The sequence below is a fragment of the Felis catus genome, chromosome C2, assembly GCF_018350175.1.
Source record: "Felis catus isolate Fca126 chromosome C2, F.catus_Fca126_mat1.0, whole genome shotgun sequence".
In the NCBI taxonomy this organism is placed as follows: domain Eukaryota; kingdom Metazoa; phylum Chordata; class Mammalia; order Carnivora; family Felidae; genus Felis; species Felis catus.
In genome coordinates, this window is record NC_058376.1 from 113,638,079 (window position 1) to 113,657,220 (window position 19,142).

General features: G+C 32.7%; 1 protein-coding gene across 6 annotated transcripts in view; it reads right to left on the minus strand.

Annotated features, from left to right (window-relative positions):
• TSC22D2 (TSC22 domain family member 2) overlaps positions 1 to 19,142 on the minus strand; it is a 48,756-nt gene that overhangs the window by 20,652 nt on the left and 8,962 nt on the right. For 2 of the 6 annotated variants that reach the window (XR_006585402.1, XR_006585403.1), the window contains exons 2-3: positions 14,521 to 14,592; positions 2,582 to 2,740 (exon numbers count right to left, since the gene is read on the minus strand). The exons of 2 other annotated variants lie outside the window; for them this stretch is intronic. Coding sequence is in view for 1 of the 4 variants with exons in the window: in XM_019810572.3 (XP_019666131.3) it covers positions 14,521 to 14,592 (72 nt within the window). In the remaining 3 variants the exon portion in view is untranslated. The remainder of the gene's footprint in view (positions 1 to 2,581; positions 2,741 to 14,520; positions 14,593 to 19,142) is intronic. 2 more of the 6 variants (XM_019810572.3, XR_002745407.2) reach the window with 2 other exon arrangements.

Here is a 19,142-nt window from a genome sequence, read left to right on the forward strand (position 1 = left end):
ATTAAGTTTATACTTGATATGCAGACTAGTTCAACTTAACTGAAGAGTAAACAAATTCTTACAGTTTTACTGGTTTTTGTTTTAAGCAGTACTATTATTGTGGATTTAACTTAAAGTCCTACTTAGAACTTTATTATAAACACTTAAAAATAGGAAAAGGTTGTAACGTTTGAAGCTCATCTGAAAATAAAATTAAACCAATAGAAAAGGATTTACACAAAGTAGGGACTCAAAATAAAAACCATGTGTCTAAAAAATAAATTTTGCTGCATACATGTTTTAAAAATAAACATTGACGAGGTATCTTAATAGAATTTTTCACAACTAAGGGCAAACGGGAAACTGATATAGCACTTAGTAGAAGGTTTTACATGAGATTCATTCCCCTACCCAAGGAAACATTTGCAGTTCAAAGTAGATTTTTAAACTGCTTCCCATTGTTTGCTATTTATAAATCCTAAATATCAAAGGGCGAGTTCCTTAATGGTTACACTTGGTACAATACTAAATACTTCTAACACATATATAGTTGCTTAAAATCACAAGCATTAAATTCGAATAGAAGTTATTTTCGAATGCAATACATATTTAAATAGCAACTTATCAAATTAGTTTTTTGGACAAGTGCTTTAAAAGATGGTTTTATAATAAAGGATGACCCATTGCTACTTAGGTTCAAAGGAAATCAAATTTATATATTCACATCTTCACTCAATATAAAATTCTCCCTTATCCTTTAAGTTCCCCAGGGTTACTCTCTGCATACCGACATACAATTGAGAGTCATAGTTCCAGTTAGAAAGCTAGATTTGAATCCCAGCCCCACTACTTAATGGCTATGTGACATGAGCTAGTTACCCAATCTAAGCTTTCAATTTCCTTCTCTGTAAACTGAGGATACTACCTACATAATACAACAGTTGTGAAAATTAAATAACATGCCAAAAAATAGGTAGCGGTAGTGCCTGATACATAGTAACCACTCAGTAGCAAAACTAAATTATCCTGTGGAGAAATCCAATCAACATTTGAGCACAGAGACTGACAGTATGAAATTCCTAAACTAAAAGTGGGTAGGCTCTGATTTGTTCCATCAGTCTAATGATCACTTATGATAAATCAGCCTTGGATAAAATTCAGTAAGAGTTACAGAATCAGTGTACTCATTAAAAATTTCTTTCCTACACCATGTAGTTAGGTATATTACAAGGCTGTGTCTCTTAAATACATTCACTAACAAATGTTATTCAACTGTCTTTGAAAATCTGACAAATGCTCTGAACCTTTCACCAAAAACTGAACATAAAGTTTCATCCAAAATTTCACAGGGTTCACGATCCCTTGAGGCCCACTCACCCACTGACTACCAAAGATGGATATCCTACACTAAAGAAATTAGAAATTGTTTTCCTAATTACCCAAGGTATATAGAATTATTGTAGTAAAGGAAAAAATAAAAACTAAAAATCTTATAGAATATGGGACAATTATTAGTTTGTGATATTTCCTTCCAGACTACTATTGATCGTAATTACTGCTTTAAGAAACTTAAGTTTATATAATATGATCAAAGTCATGTAATACAATCAGAAACAATTTAGAATATTATTCAAAAGATAGAATGTATGTAAGGGAGAGACTAACATATCTCTGGTTGAGAATAAAGTTAGACATAGATATGGTAGCCTATTTATATAATTTCAAAAAATCTTTGATACACTTACAGGATATGTACACCATACTTTAATGAACATACTTATTCTACAACTTTATGACCTTGGACATAAAAAACTTAACCCAAATATGCAAAATATGATGATGATCTTTTGAAGACTGAAGATTAAGATCTTATCCTAGTCTAAACTGTATTTTCCTAAGAGTCTCCTACAAAATACAGCTGTGTAAAACAAAGTGAAATAAGAAGACCTATAAAACAAGTTTAAAGATTTTTGTTTTCCAAGCAGAATACAATGCTGAAAGGAAATGTTTTATTTTCAGGACATACAAAAAAGTATACTGACTTATAAGTTTATCATTTTCATTTAATATTGGTTCTTAAGACAGGAACTGAGAAAAATTTCCTGGCTTTACTTTTACAGACATCTAGCAGAAAAATGCCTTTTATTAACAAAAAATAAAATCCCAGAAGCAATAAAATTTAAACTATATTGTATGAAAAAATGGATGTAAGGTGGTTTTTTTTTTTTTTCTAATAAAAGATTAATATATTAGTTCTCAAATCTCTCCTGGGATAATAACTAGAAAGTATTTGGGGGCTCTTAACTACACTGTGAACATCTACAGCAGATGTAATAGCAATATTTAAATAATGTTACTATAGCACAGGATGTCACTTATTTTTTAAACTGATTATTTATTAAACACCACTGCAAAGATACGGCCTTCAGCCTCATGAAATTTTGAAAGGATTACATACCCCCAAGTATTTAAAATTCCAAGTTTGAACTTATATTTAGTACTATACTCTTAGTTATACAATGTGCTCATTTTGTTCATAAATATTCATCTCAATACAATAACATCAGGTATAATACATAAAATCTAATCCATTAAGTCTTACCAATTTATGACCTGATGAGACACTCTTGTGGACAACATTCAGTCCTTAGAAGCTAGAATAACCCTCCAACCATGTGAGGGCATCACAACTTTTAAACTTTCGGCTTTCGATCATTATTATGTCACATTCCTCCTCCGATGCTGAATTCTAAAAAAAATTCTAGCAAAGAGTTTAAGTAAATAAGTGTTTTAATCAAATAGCCTTTAAAAATCTTTTATAGCAAAGTTTTATGTTTTACCATGATTACACAACTGATATTTTGTACTTAAAATTTTTTTAATGTAAAATAATTTCATATTTAATCTGGATACTTCAAACTTTAAATTTCAACATGGACTTCAGGCCATCAGGAATACTTGTTAGTAAAGAGTCAAGGAGAAATGGAAACCAATTAAAGGTTTAAGATCATGATCCAGAAATTATGATGTAACACCATTAACTTGCTACAGACAGTTTTGTAGTCCTGTAGAATGGCACTTGAATCTATTATCTGGTTCACATCCACATGATTTTCTAGACTTACATACAGCACACGTGGCTGGATCAGTAATAATCCATACCGATCATTTAAATGCTCCAGACAGCATTCAATTTTTATACCTAAATCCTAATCTGTCTCTACCATCTCCAACTTAAAAATCAGACAACATGATAGAATAAAATTTTATTATGCATTTTATATAACAGACATAACAATGTATCCTGTTCAGAAGTGGTCCTACAGCTCATCTGTGTGTGGGCACAGAATGAAATTAGGGGTAGGAATATTTAATAAATGATAAAAAATTACTTAATAATCTTGAATTTATTAAATTTTACAAGAAAGCTTTCAATTGGGCATCTATTTTAATTGTTGAAGGGTAATATTTGTTAACATTTTCTATCTAGTGTGAATACTCATTTCTGTTTTTAGCTGCCAGTAATCCACAGAAAAGGCAGCCCACACATTCATGGGCACATTTTTGCCAATTTAAATTATCCCTCTAAATAAAAAGACATAACAGGGCAAGGGAAAGGGGGGAAAGGAAGCCATTACTGAGGAAGATCAATATATGCAAAGCCACAGAAAACTCAAAGACAGCATTGTAAAGGAAACTCTGCAGCAATCTCCAGAAATATTTGACCCAAATGTAGAGGGTTGGAGTTATGCTGTTACAGATTTTAACTTTTAATGGATTTTTTTCTATCACACACAGTCTTTAAAAGTCTCCTACACAATCTGAAGAACTATTAGAATTTTTCCAATTTATAAATATCTTTCCAAATGTAATCTCACAACACATTTGACTTCAATAAAATCATACAACTTTACTATCTTTTGTCAAAGTACAGCCTTATAATGTAATCACCTGGTGAAGGCAAAAACCCATAACGATGAGGTAAGTAGTAGTTTAAAGTCGTGGTCATTTCATTAACATATTATCAAAACATTTTAAGCAACTCTTGTCTCCTATCAACCACAATACTACCATGATTTTAAAAAGTCCTTTTTGATGATGTACTCTTTTATAGGACAAATCCCATGAGAAGACACAATACCCAGACATATGTAGCAGAGTAAATGCTTCCTGAAATATATGTACCTGTAATGCTGGTAATTTGCTTGTCTGTAAAGGCTCTGATGGACTGGCCATTTAAAAGCCACACTACCTGACCCTCTGTTAAAGGGCCTGCCAACAATAAGCACTGTTAACGATAAATGCCTGGAAAGATTCTGCAATAAAGAATCACACCAGTCATACAAAGCAAACTTAGTTATTTTATTATGAAGCTTATAGAAAAAAAAATTTAAGGAGTGTGTGCATTATACGAATGTATGGTAAATTTAGGACTTAAGAGCTATATTATATTCAAAAATACAAAATTTTCCTTATCAGATTTTTCCCCCAGCATGTATTTTCAAAATTAGCTGCTACCAAGTACAGGGGTCACATTTGAAGGGTTTCAATGACTAAATTCCAAAATGTAGGAAATCCTTATTAAAAATGTGAAATAAAATTGGGTAACTGAATCGCTTGTAGATGAACATAGTTAAGACTAATTAGATATTCTTTTTAAAATTAGAATTCTCCCCCAAATGAACATTTAGAAAGTTGTTCTAATAGATCAATCATAATCTTGAATCTCTGGCAAGATTGCTATCAAAAACAAATTCTGAACATTTCCTATATTTATCATTTCCTTCTTTTTCAATTTGTGAGAAGGAAAAATCCCATTTAACCAAGTATGTGCTATTGAAAGTTCTTATGGTATAGTCCAGGAAGAACTAGGCTTAGGTTTACCATGATTTAGCTAATTTTATGGCAAATTTATATTGATAGAACAATGTAGAGAGCACAGGGGCAAGAAAGTGGATGATCTACAATTTCCAAGTCATCTGAAAACCGATATGCAAAATCAAACAAATCTGCAAGAGTTCCTAAAGGAACTTGCTATGTGAATAAATGTGCTTAGGTTTGGTCGGATATAAAATTTCACTTTCACGTGTAAACCACATCCTTAAAAACTTCACTACACTGTTTGGAGAAATCCTAGACATGATAAATCAATGCTTGCTTTTCTAAAGATCAGAAATGCTTGTTTTTTAAATGGAAAAAAGGGGGAAATGGGACAACTCTGTATGCTCCCAATAAATTAAGTATAGTCTTTCCACAGATTACATATTGGGGAAAGGAAGCTAAGAATATCAAAGATAAACTTACGGAAAAGTTTTAGTCCAAACGTACCTAACAGAATAAGAACACTGGAAAGACAGTGTGTTCTAAGAAACTCACATATAAAAAGACATACACAGTAAAGGAAACCTGTATCTGTGGATGAGCCAAGGTAAAATTTAAGATGATTAGCTATGTTAAAAATATTAAAGAAGGTGTTTAGCATGCTGTGCACTATATCCAATCCACCTTTTGGTGAAAGAAACACAAAATATATGGCTTAAAAATTTCATTCATACAGCTCTGAAAAATACCTCTAACAAAATAGGTTATTGATGTTTTTAATAGATCATGTTCATTCGTAAGTGATTTACACTCCTCATTCTTTCAAAAGGAGTAGAAACAGCTTATAGAGGATTAAAATAAATTAATTGGGAGTTGGAACAGAAAATAAAAATGGAAAACAGTAGGTAGAAGCCAATTATATGTTATTTAAATACATATGTAATAAGGAATGGCAGGCTTTGTTAACAGAAGGCAGGATATCTGACTGAGCTTTTATTAATAACAGCTAACATAAGGAAATATAACTGCTCTTAAAATTTGAGAGCATCACATATTACGTTTTTAAGAGTTAATATCTCCATCTTGAAACATAATATAACCATCCCAAACATACATTTAGCAACATTTTCCAAACTAAGTTAGTAATACCTAAAACAGAAACAGGTGCTGCAAATAAATTTTCTGAAGCTCAATGGTTAATAGTCACTCTGAACAGAAGGAGTGGGATTAATCAGACAATACAACTCTTCCGGAACTCCTTGTTACCTTCAAATAGTGGGTAGACCCCAGGGCAAGAATACTTTCTTTACCCTGACATTACCCACAGGGAGATACACAGTCAGACACACTTTTGGCTTCCAAGACACTGGTTATATATACCACTGTTTCTGGGTCAAATATCAAATTAAAAACTGAAAAAAAAATAACAACCAGCACCTTCCAAATCTTTTGGTATTTATAATCAAGGATCTTTAAACCTTGAAAACAACCAGGAAACAAAATTGCATAAAAATGCTATTTATTAAGGATATATATCAAAACATATTCTAAATTATTACCACCTATTTAAATTTATTTCTGTCAAATATGAAAAATGTTTTAAAAGTATTCAACTGAAACCTAACACAGAAGATAATTTTTGGTACACTAACACATTTAAGTGCTTTATATCCATCACAAAAATCTAATATATTTCCTGATTTGAGTAATTTATTTTTTTCAATATATGAAATTTATTGCCAAATTGGTTTCCATACAAAACCAAGTGCTCATCCCAAAAGGTGCCCTCCTCAATACCCATCACCCACCCTCCCCTCCCTCCCACCCCCCATCAACCCTCAGTTTGAGTAATTTAGAATATTAGTACGAGTATGCGTGTGCACACATAAATAATAAAGAAAATGCCAACTAGAATATAGTCAGTCATTTCATCTAACTACGTACCAACCCAAATTAAGAAAACAAAAATATAAAGTAACTCCACTTGGTATTTGTTTCTTCCTAAAAGGCTGCCAAACTATCTGGAAGTTTAAATACGCTGAGTGAAGTGTGAGCTTAAAATTTTAAATTGTTTAAGACTAGAAAGAAAACAAAACAGATGCTATATATATTTGTTCTGGCTCAACAACTTCAGGCTATATTTAAATATCCTCATCCGAACAAGTTCAGTAAAAGTTTTTCTTAAAAAGCTTTGTTAGAGTTCTAGATTCCATAGAAAAAATAAATTGGGTTTAGCAAATTAGTTTACACACTAATACACACATACAAGTTTCTGTTCTATTCAAAGGTTTGGTTTGCTTAAAACTATTCTGGTGAAAAGTAAAAATAAATTAACAATAATAAGACCTTACCAACTATTTCCACTTATTTCAACTGTTTCTCAAATTTTACCCTGAAAGTAATTACCATGACCTCTCAGAGTAGGCTTTGGTGACTTATGTTAAGAAAATTTACTAACTAAAGAAGAAGGTGGTAAACACATGAGCAGAAGCATATAATAATGGATAAGCTGTTAATAATTTATCATCATCAATTTTGAAGTCTGGTCATGTGATGAAAATAATGTCAGCAAGTCAGGTGTCCCATTTCAGCCAGCCATAGAAAAGCTAAGAGAGGAAAAGAAATGCTTAGAATCCACCAAACATCGCATCAAACAATGAGACGCAGATCTATGGTTAAAAATCTGGTAGCAGATAATTCACCTTACACAACTATCAGAATAAAATTAGGAGGATACAACAGAATATAAAGGAGAGCAATTACATAATTTGTAACCCCAACAGGTGAGTAAAAAGGTCTTCAAATTACACTACTTTTTCCAATTCCAGATTAGAATCCCAACTTAATATGTATGTATAAAAATCACCTAACAGAAAAAATTGGTACACGAATACACTTGCATTTCTGTTCTAAGGGACACACCCACATTAATATCCACAGGTTCTTCTCTTGCCATTACCCACCCCGCAAGTCTGAGAAATAAAAGACATCCCCTTGTAACATTTTTCCAGCCCCAACAGTTGTTTCAGCTGGATTTTAGGCATCTTGCCTATCTCCTCTCCCCAACCCTGACAATACAGACTAACTAGGCAGATGTGTTTTACCTTATCATTTTATCCAGAATACTAGCACTCCTTTTTTGTGGTGAATATTTAAACTTTTAACAATCCCAGAGAAGACTAATACAAGAGAAGTATTTAATTACATAAGAAGGAGGAAAAAAGACAGGTGTTTGATAATTAAATGTGATCTATGATCTTGTATTGGCTCTTGGATCAGGTAAAAAAATGGTAATGAAAGACATTACTGGGACAACTGCAAAATCTGAATATAAACTGTGTATTAGATAACAGTATATTAAACTTGAATTTGCTAATTATACTGTTGTTAGATAATAGAATCTTCTTATGCTAAAAGTATTTTTGGGTCAAATGCACAGGATGTCTGCAACTTATTCTTAAATGGTTCCTAAATAATATGTCAGGGTCATAAAGCAAGTATGACAAAATGTTAATGAATGCTTAATCTTGGTAAGATTATTGGAGCTTTTTATTATTCTTGTAATTTTTCGGTAAATTTGAAATTTTTTCAAAGTTCAAACATGTTCCCTTCTTTTTTAGTTAGTAAATGATATTCCCAGAATCTATCTTCTACTTTCCAAGATCACTTACCCTCTTCAGAGCTTTTCCTGTTCTCTAAAAGTAGATAATGTTTCCCAAGGTTATGGCTTGACCCTTTTACCCTACTCTGCTCACTCCTTGGCAAACTCAGCTTTCCCTAAAGCTTGAACTCTATATGCATATATACATAAATAAAACAAACAAATGGTTCTTAAATCTCATCTAGCCTTGGCTTCTCTACCAAGCTGCAAGTCTACAGCTCCAGTTGTACCCTGAGTATTTCCACCTTGACTTTCCAGCAGCTCCACACATCCCAAAGTAGCTAAAACCAGAATCTCATTACTATTTTCTCCTTCTCAAACCAATTCTTTTACTAATTCTTCCTATTGGTACCACCATTCTCTCAGTCAATTAGGTTCTAGACTCTGGAGTCAAATATCCAGTAAGTTATAACATCGTGTAATTCCTACCTTCTGATAACTATTCTTTTCTCATCTCCATTGCCTAATTCAGGCCTTTATTACCTTTCTATTCTCTTTGGTCTCTGTCTAACCCAACATCTCTTCTCTGGTGTCTTCAAATGTTTTGTGCAACAAATTTAACCATCCTTACCACATATGCTCCATACTTACACAGTTGCTCACTGTATTACTCTAACTGGAATTCTCCCTTTCCCTCAGTTCTTTACCTCTGTATGAGCAAATTCTATTCACCTTTCAGGTTCCAACTCAAAAAGCCTCTTCCTAAAGAAGCCTTCCCCAGTACCTCCAGCTGTACTTGAGACATTCAAATGCTTGAATTTTAAATGACAGTTATCACTTTCAATCATGTGATGATTTTCTCACTTATCTTGTTCCATGTTAAGACCCAGCTCACTGGTTTTCCTATTGTGACCAACACTTAAATGCCTCTGGTACAGGATTCTTTTCTAAGAGTTTGCTAGTCTTCCATTCCTTAAGCAAATACACAGTTCTATGAGGTTTTGTGATAATCATGGCCAACAATGATAAAACAGAAGTAGCACAATTCCAACGCCTTTCTTATCTCTTCTTTTCCATTTAGAACTAAGTGCGGGGAATAAAACTCCACAGAACAGGGATTTTAGAAGTAATTGGCTTTAAACCTCAAAATCAACATTCCTGACATAAGCAGGAAGACAGCTGTTAACTGTATTAATATTAATTTGTAGTGATGGAAAGACTTTTTTTTACAGAGCATGTGTCTACTTTAAGAAAGCAAGCTCAAGCCTCTCTGTTCAAACACCCACCTGACTGTCTGGATACAAAGTAGAGTACAAAGAAAGTAGTTTTTAGCTACCTTTGTATTTAAAGTAACTATCCTATAGAAATGGAGTATACTAAGTCTGTCACCATCTTTTCCTGTTTCTTTGAGATCTAAAAAGATTGTCTAAAATTACATTGGCTTTTGTGACAGGACTGTCACTTGCTGATCAATACCATAAAATGCAGGCAACTAAATACATCTAGGGATTTTTTACTCCACCTATTTAACCTAAGTTTCAACTTTCCTGAATTTACACACAAGTTCTTTCAACTTCTAATTTTCTACACATGCTTCAGACTGTTAAACTTATAAATGCTATCATCTGATAATACTTATAACTTCCTACTTTATTGTCTAAACATTTTATAAACATATCTTTAGGTTTTTCTCTAAATCTGAGATCCAGTCCTAAAAGGTGACAGGTTACTAAAACTTTGTCCTCTAATTTTGTGTCTTTGATTATCCTCTACTGGATATCCTTAACTGGAATATGTCAAAATGTAATCACATAATAAATTACATAAGTACTATATAGAAATTATTAGAAAATATATCTGGGGTGCTTACAAAACAATTCAGGTTCATATTCTCAAGGTACTTCTAGTAAGTACAGAACATCTCCTAATAAGGAAAGAATATTTAACTAGTAACAATTTCCAACAACTCATTATGGTGATTCTTGAAAATTATGTACTGCTGACCCTTTAACAACATGGGTTTGAACTGCACACGTCCTACTTATATGTGGATTTTATTTATAGTTGACATGTTATATTAGTTTCATGCGTATAGCATAGTAATTCAACATACCTTAATTTTTTATAGTACTATAAATGTATTTTCTCTTCCTTATGATTTTCTTAATAACATTTTCTTTTCTGTAGCTTAATTTGCAAGAATACCATATTTAATACATATAACATACAAAATATGTATTAATCAATTGTTTATATTATCAGTAAGTTACACTTGGATTTTCAACTGCATCCAGGGGAGGGAGAAAAAAGGGCAGTGTCCTTAATCGCTGCATTATTTAAGGGTCAACTGTAGTTCAGATCTACAACTATTTTAAAATCTGAACTATGTGTAGTTCAGATCACATAGATAAATCTCAAACATGGGGTGAAAGAAGACAGACACAAAATAAGGAACTACAATTTTGTGTCTTAATCTGGGTGCTGGTTACAAAAGTATGTTCAGTTGAACTGTACATTTATGAATGGTGTACTTTTCTGATAAAAATTATACTTCAATAAGAAGATTTTTTAAAAGTCCTATCACTAAAGCATTCACAAAAACTAGATTAGCCAAGTTCTAAAACCTGAGGTTTACCATCTGGGTAAGTACTAGGGGGTGTTAATGATGTACCCAAGCTTCTTGGAGGATGAGTAAAACAAATTATCTTATACAAGAAGCTTATTTCTGATTTACTCCTAACTTCAAAAATGAAATCTCATAGGAACAAAACAAAGCAATTTAAATGAAATTAGGTATCTAGCATAAAGATAAAAAATTTAGACACTCTTTAACTTAACTCATGTGCGCTATTTTCCTTATTTATTTCTCTTTAAATACTGGTGCTATCATAAGAAAGGACAAGCCAACTCAAGGGGATAGTGCACCTGGCAACTGTTACTCTCATTTGTTAACTACATTTATGCATTTTCTTCATTAAGGCAGAAATACTGCAAGTGTTTATCAATGAAGTCTAAATCCTTACAAGCTACCTAATTTCTTCCTTTAGTCTACCTGAGCAAAAGTTTCTTCCTCCCTACTCTTTTACCTTACTGACCCGATATATACAAGAGGGTAAATTTGTTTGCTATAAATCCTTACCCTCAGCTTTTTTGCAAAGGACTCAACAACAGCCTGTTCCCCAGTGATCGTTAAAATAGGTTTCTAAACTAATTTGTTACCTACCATTGCACTGGTAACAAAGCAATGCCAATAATTAAGTCTGGAAAGCTGTTCTTTACAGAGAAATAGAAAGTCAAATTTTAAAGTTACTATTCTAAAATGCCAATAAACTAGGATATCACTAAGTATAACTATAGTAAAATAATCTCCAGAAAGCTAATTATGGAAGCTTAATAAATAGTCAATGCAAACACTCTAAGAAAGGGATGTATTATTTTTAAAGTATCAGTATCAATTGTCCTTAAATTTGGCAATGGTTTCAGCTGATTGATTCCCTGAGTACTCTGTAAATGACAGGAAGATAGAAAACAATGATGGCACCTACAGGTAGGTGCTTAAACTTTAGTATAATAACTGAATAAAGTGCTGGTTATCAGTAGAAAGACAATCTCTAAATACAGGTAGAGGCAGATGGGTGAAAATCTTCTCAATTTGCTAATTCTAATTTAAAGAGAGAAGGAAACAAAGGGGCCATTAGGGAACTCTGAGTCAATGTGAGGACATGTATATTAATTACTTATGTTTTGATTAAAAGATACTCTGCTAAAAGAATACGGGGGGGGGGGGGGGGGGGAGGAGGGAAGATTCCAGTCTTTCAAATAAGGCAAACCAAGGATCTTCAGCTATTCCAGGCAGGTTTAATGAAAATTGGCACAGGGTTTAAAAGCTGCCTCTACAGAATAGGAGTTCCAAGATTTCATAAATAAGAGCCTGAAATGTACTTATCAACACTGATAAGCAAATTTATACCTCAAACTTAGATACTGTAAAGGATTTATAGTCCCTTCAACTCCTGAATGGTTCTATTCAATAGAATCATCCCCTGCAAAATACTCATTTGCCAAATTAGTGTAATTAAAAAAAAAATCCTTAATTTATAATGGTAAAAAAATGAATATGGCAATTTGGTGAGATTACGGCCATGGTTAGGATAAGAGTATTTAATATATTTTAAAGCTTAACACACACAAATCTTCAACCCCTTGTCTGCAATGAAAAAAAACGAATAGTCCCACAATACTTTATTTGCTAATATACCTATTAAAAAGTCTGTAGCTATTTACCAACTGAACTCGTATAGTTAGAACTAATAAAGCTAGCCACTATTGCTCTCAACTGAAAATCTAGTAAGTTAGTTGAAAGGTTCAAAGGAAGCCACTAGTTCGTTTCTATGGAGTTGGACTTGTCACTTTAGTACCAAAGGGAAGAATGGCTGATCTATAATATAAGTTTGGTGTCAAGACACTACAGACAAGTATCTATTAACATCTTTGGCTCCGGACAACAGGCTTCAGGGAGAAGAGAAAATACTTTCAAACCATGAGAAACTACAGATACAGCAACTTGCCTCATTTCTGATACCTTAAATACTTCTGTATCTAAAAAAGGAAAACAGATAAGGAGTATTTAGCTATAACAACAAATGATGAGCAGGCAACTTCTGTGGTTGTTTTATAATGGAACAAAAGAAAACTTTTGATATTAGGTCAAAATTATAAAAAATAAAGCTCAAACCTTTCTATATTGTTTTGATGAACAGCTCTTAATCATATTGATATCATGGTAGCTTACAAAATCTAGCTATTTGAAATAAATTACCATTCAACCAAAACTTCTCTTATTATACATTTCTAAATAGAGTGCCATTTTTCCTTTTTCTAATACAAAAGTATAAAGTACAACCCAAGGTACTCATCCTGGCTACATCTGATAAGCCATTTGAATGATTGAGCATCCATGCTAGTTTTATGCCACAATGTACACTTATGTCTTACTTTATATTGATATAGCTGTATAATTTCAAAATTGAAATTATAAACATTGTACTATAAATTTTAAAACTTCTTGTTCTACAAGTAACTATTTTAAAACATTTTCAGTCAAGGAACAGATCACCAAAAAGATACTTTGTTAGACAATTTCTTCAGAGTGACACACAGCAAATCAAGTCTAAGAATTAAAAGACTGTTACCATTTGTAGGCAATGTAAACCATGTCTTAGCATGACATGTACATGCACTTAGCAATACTCTTTTCTAATGAAAGAGATGAAGTTAAGTCCATGAGTGTTATCCAAACTATGCCAGAGGACACAAATGCGTTGCCAGGCAGAGTTAAAAGAATCTAGCAAAGCTTTGTGTGAATTTTTAAAACAGCATTTGTGCTCATTCTATTAATTAAACACAGAATGGAGTGCTAATAAATATTCAGCCAAATAACTGAACAGAGCATATACTAAAACTATGTAATAAGCAGAAAGATAAACCAAATTATCTTTTGCCATAAACGAACTCTTAAGACTTCACTCTATATTTTAAAAAGTTAAAAATGAAATTTATATAACATTTCTATGAGAAAAGCTGTTTTAGGAGTTTATAAAACAGTAATGCAGGTCTAGGGAATTCGAGCAAACAAGCTTGATGTTAAAGTTTCGCAGCAAGAATTAAACAGTGACTATTACTTTAATACCTTGGTCTCGTCCCTTCTCCAATTTCTTAATAAGTAACATTTCGCTTTGAGTCACTAAGGCGTTTACAGAGAAATATAAAATAGGAAAAAGTAAAATAACCATAGTTTATTTTACAGAATATATTTTTACATTGAAATATAAAGGGTAAGTGGATATTTCATATAGCAAAATTCAATAGAATATGTAAATCCTTCAAAAAAGTAAATATACTTAAAAAATAAGTAAAAACAAAAGTATGCTTATATTCTATTTAAAATATAGATTGTCCTTTTGGTTTATTTTGCTGCTTTGTCCCATGCTAGATACCACATGATTCCCCCCCTAAAATGACATATAAAGTTTAGTTTTAATGATGTGATACCAGTACAGTGCAAAGCAATTCATGCATACACTTTTGCATGTATGCATTCCATATGTAAGTATTCATACCTATCCCAGAGGTTCTTTGATTCCTGAAACGTGTTCAAATGGAACGCTTGGTAGAAAGCAGTTGAAGGATTCCTGCGAGATCCAAGAATCAAATGGAAATGAGGTTGAGAAAGTACAGTCAAATCACTATTTTTCAAAAAAAGATGGAAGATCTTAGATTTCTAGTATAGTATAAAGCTTTAAAAGAAAAAAAAAAACACTACATAAGCTTGCTTAAAAACATTTTGAAAGAAATTAAAAAAACTGGATGAAATCCAGCAGACCCTGACAATTCAGGATCACAGTTATAAAAGAAAGGAGTAATACAGATAAAATAGCACCCAATTATGTGTGTGTGTGTGTATGTCTACACAAACATGAATCAGTTCACAGCCTAATCAACATTAGTCTGTATCAGATGCCTTTATAAAGCTCTAAACACTTGGCAGTTCAACAAAGCTATTCTCAGGCACAGTTTTCATATACAATAAATTAGGCTACACCTTCATAATATAAAAAATCTTAACAGGATCTATTTAATAGGGTTTGATGACGACCAACGAGTCCTTTTCTGGGTTGGACTTGACATGATTTCATCTACGTTCAGAACCCATTTATTTGTGTTTTCTCTGGGTTAGGGCAAAAAACGGTGCAGCAATTGTATGGCAGCTTTCTAATCACCATCCATTTCTACCATTCCCTGGAGACACATTCCCTAGGGCTATAACCACAGAATCTTACCTGATGGGCTCATCAAGGCAAGCTCCCAGCCTGCATGATTCATCTCACATCCCTGGATTTTTTAAGAGACTACTAAAATTTGACTACTAAACCTCCTAATAGTTCCCCCTGTACCTAAGCATATTTCCATAGTTTTCCCAACTTCAATCTGTATGTTAGGGAGCTAACAAAAACTTGTCACATTACTTCTAAAATCCTTGACCCCCGCTGTGGCAAGGGTCTTAACAGCAAGTTAAGAACATAAGTGCTTATTAAATACCAGACACTATTCTGGGTTTGTCTGTTTATTTATGTATATTAACTGAATTCTACAACAGCCCCAAAAGTAGGTATTATTATTATTTCCACCTCACCAAAAGGAAAACACCTAACATCCCAGAGCTAGTAGGTAGCAATCTGGTCCTACAGTTTATGCTCTTAAACTACTATGCTAAACATAGAGTTAAATTTTAACCTCTCTAGGTCTGGGTCTTTATTATTAGTACAATAAGAAAACTATTTCCAAATTCTACTGGAAGAGCGATGAATTACCAATGATCAACAATCAAACAAATACTCAACAGAATTCCAGGATTTCAAAATTCTGATTAAGACTCATTGTATTATCTATTAAATTTTAAAAAAAAATATTTTTTAAAGGCTATTTTTTTATTTTAACCACTAGGATACCTCTTAGATGATCTAAAACTAGGAAAGGCAGACAGACACTAGATGCCAGAGTGTCACCAAAGCAACTGTTTGATTAATTGGCATTTTCAGCATATCTACTTCTCTTTGCCTGCCCTACTTACTTTAACTGTTTCCTATTCTTTTAACCCTTTCTCTGTTCTTCTCTAGACCAGGCCTCAGATAATCAAACTGATTAGACCTAATATCAAGGATTCAGAGTCTGCTAACTACCGTTTATTTAATAGCTTGTACACTCTCAAGATAGATCTGTCAGGCCATTTTTTATTTATTTATTTATTTTTTATTTATTTTTTTTAATTTTATTTATTTATTTATTATTTATTTATTTACTTACTTACTTACTTACTGTAACTGGAAATCGGTCTACCAAATTAAACGAAAGTGAACTGAACCAACTGAAAACTCAATTGGCTTTTACCAGGCTTACTCAGGACCATATGGGGACAAGTTTGCTATTCACATAGGTCTGTTTGGAGACCCTGGATTTAAAACAGAGTGACTCAAAGAGGAAAGCACTAAATATGAGAGGATAACAAAGAGTAAACGTGGAGGCTATTCTGCAAGGTTGGAATTTAAAATTCATTAAAGAGTATTTACAATATATTTATAAGGATGACATTCTTTAAAAAAACTTCAGATCCCCTGACCTTGGAAACTTACATACATATATATATTTAACTTGAATCAAATTCATATGCCAAATAAATTGGTTTTAAATGAAGTCATATGACTTGAGTTATGAGATTCCAGCATTTTTACAGCATAGACTCTAATAATGAAATGTTTCTCGTAAGTTAAATGTAGAAGTGAAAAAAGAATGTATCTGCAGTTAGTCGTGGATCTTGGGGCAAAAAAGGAACCAATGAAATAAAATACTATAAATGGGCCTAAAGTCTTCAGAACATGTCAGAACAAATACTCAGGTTGCAAAAGCTGGCAGTTAATCACTTTTTACATACATTCAAAATGAAGAAGCCATATGGAGTTATACAATCTATGTACTCTAGAAAAATTCAAATAGTCTAGATTGCAAGGATAAACATTTGGTTTCTGGAATACTTCAGCAGGGTGTTTTCCATAAACAGAGGAATTTTTTGCAAATAGCAACAATTAGTCTCAAAACATTGATTAACAGGCATAGATTAAAGGAGTCAAGTCTGTTAAACCTAGCTGATCAGAACTTCAAAAGAGCCATTTGTAAATACTGAAGGGCTTGATCATCAAAGACTTCTGTTTTGGAATGGCATAAAATTGAGGAAATTAAGAGCCCAAGGAAAATGCTGTTAATGGGGATCATTTCAAGGTTATAGTCTATGTAATCTGAAGGCACCATGAGGCAACTGACGTTATTAAAAATTTATTGGAAAGAAATACTGAATTTTATGCAATTTTGGTCATAAATTCTCTTCTGCCCAAGAAATAAAATTTGAAACCAGTTTTCTAATAACATATTTGATGTCAATGCTAACTATTAGTCTAAATATAAAGCCAACAAAGCACTTCTTAGGGAGACTGAGGTGTGGTTTATTCTGAATTTATTTCAGCCACCTAAATTAAAATGCTGTTTCTCCATTTGTAGACATTGTTCAAAACCAATGACGAATATATCTTTTTCTCTGACTTTATACACTAAATAGCCTGTCCTGTTAATATCTAAGTACATGATAGTAGTACATCACAATGTGACTCAAACATGACATATACCTACCTGCTTTGCTAAGACACTATCTTTGTAGGGTAACTGTAACAGAGAGGAAAATATAGATATATACTACACCTCAAAATTAAGCTACCAAAATTGTTGAAGCTTAAAGTATCAGGTACATGAGCCCTAAACTTAGCAAATACCTTCTTCCCTTATGTCAAAACTCAACTTCAGAGATCTCTAAATAGAAACCAGGGAAATACAATAAGCAGAGGAACAAGGGCCACCTCCAACATTATTATCTAAGGATTTAAAATAATTAAAACTATTCTTTAGGTAAAGGGTTACAACACAACAGATTAGTGGCTAGAGTAGCTTTTCCTTCCTCTATACTATAGTCAGCAAAGTAATAGAACAAAACTAACTCTGGAAAAATCCAAGAGCACTGGCTTTGGAGTCAGAAGGCCTAAGTCTGAATCCATGCTTTGTCACTTAATAACTATGTATTTAAATCCTATAAGTCTGTTTTCTTAATCCATAAAAAGGGGAGGAACACTTCCCCATAGTTGCTGAAAAGTTCAAACGATATTATGCATAAATAGGGCCACAGATATAATTAAGCTTGATTTGTGTTTAAAACAGGATTACAGTTTCCAAATCATGCTATATAAAAATCAAGTTTTGGTAGAGAATCTTAACATATACCAAATATTTCATCATTACTAAGGTAATATTGAGGCAAACAAAATACTTAAACTTAGAGCTACGTATACCAAGCTGTTTTGTACATTCCATTGGATAAGAGTCCTGACTTCTGGGACTGAGAGCTCCCCCAGGATTTCCTTATACACAACTTTATTGCAAGATTTTAATTAAAAGTACAATAATCACTGAAAAGGGTACTGAAATGGTTCCAAGATACATACTATTTTAACAATAAAAGCTTCAAGAAACACCTTTAACAGCAACCATAAACTTCTGATAAAAAAAAAAACCTCAATTTCTCACTGTAACATTTAAATCCTTCACTCTAGTTCCTGTCAAATTAACTACATTTCTCAAATCTGACATCTCACTCTTCCATTGTCACACAAACTGCCATCTCTCTCTACTTGGAAAATCATCCGCTTTGCTTATCAACTGACCTAACCTAAATGGCCCTTTTAAGATTCATTTCGAGAGTTGAAGAATGCACAAGTAACAATGGGTTGATTCTGAGGACAGAAACTGGGTGGCTGGAGGATACAGGTATCAGAGAGGCTTTCAATTTATACTCTTGTACTCTTGTACAAAAGGTATTACCTATGCAGATAATAAATTATTTTAAACAGAGGTCTACCAAGTCTGGCGTTAGGCCCTAAACTATTCCCATTAGTACCTTATATTTATTCCATCACAGCCTATAATGTATATGAAAGCTTACATTTTCATATAGCCTGAGATCTTGAGAGGGCAGGATAGTCTTATTTCTGTATGCCAGTACTTACTCTTCAGGGAACACAAAGAAAGTTTAAATGACTGACATTGTTACTTTAAATGTTTTCTTGGGCTTCCAACCTACTTGATG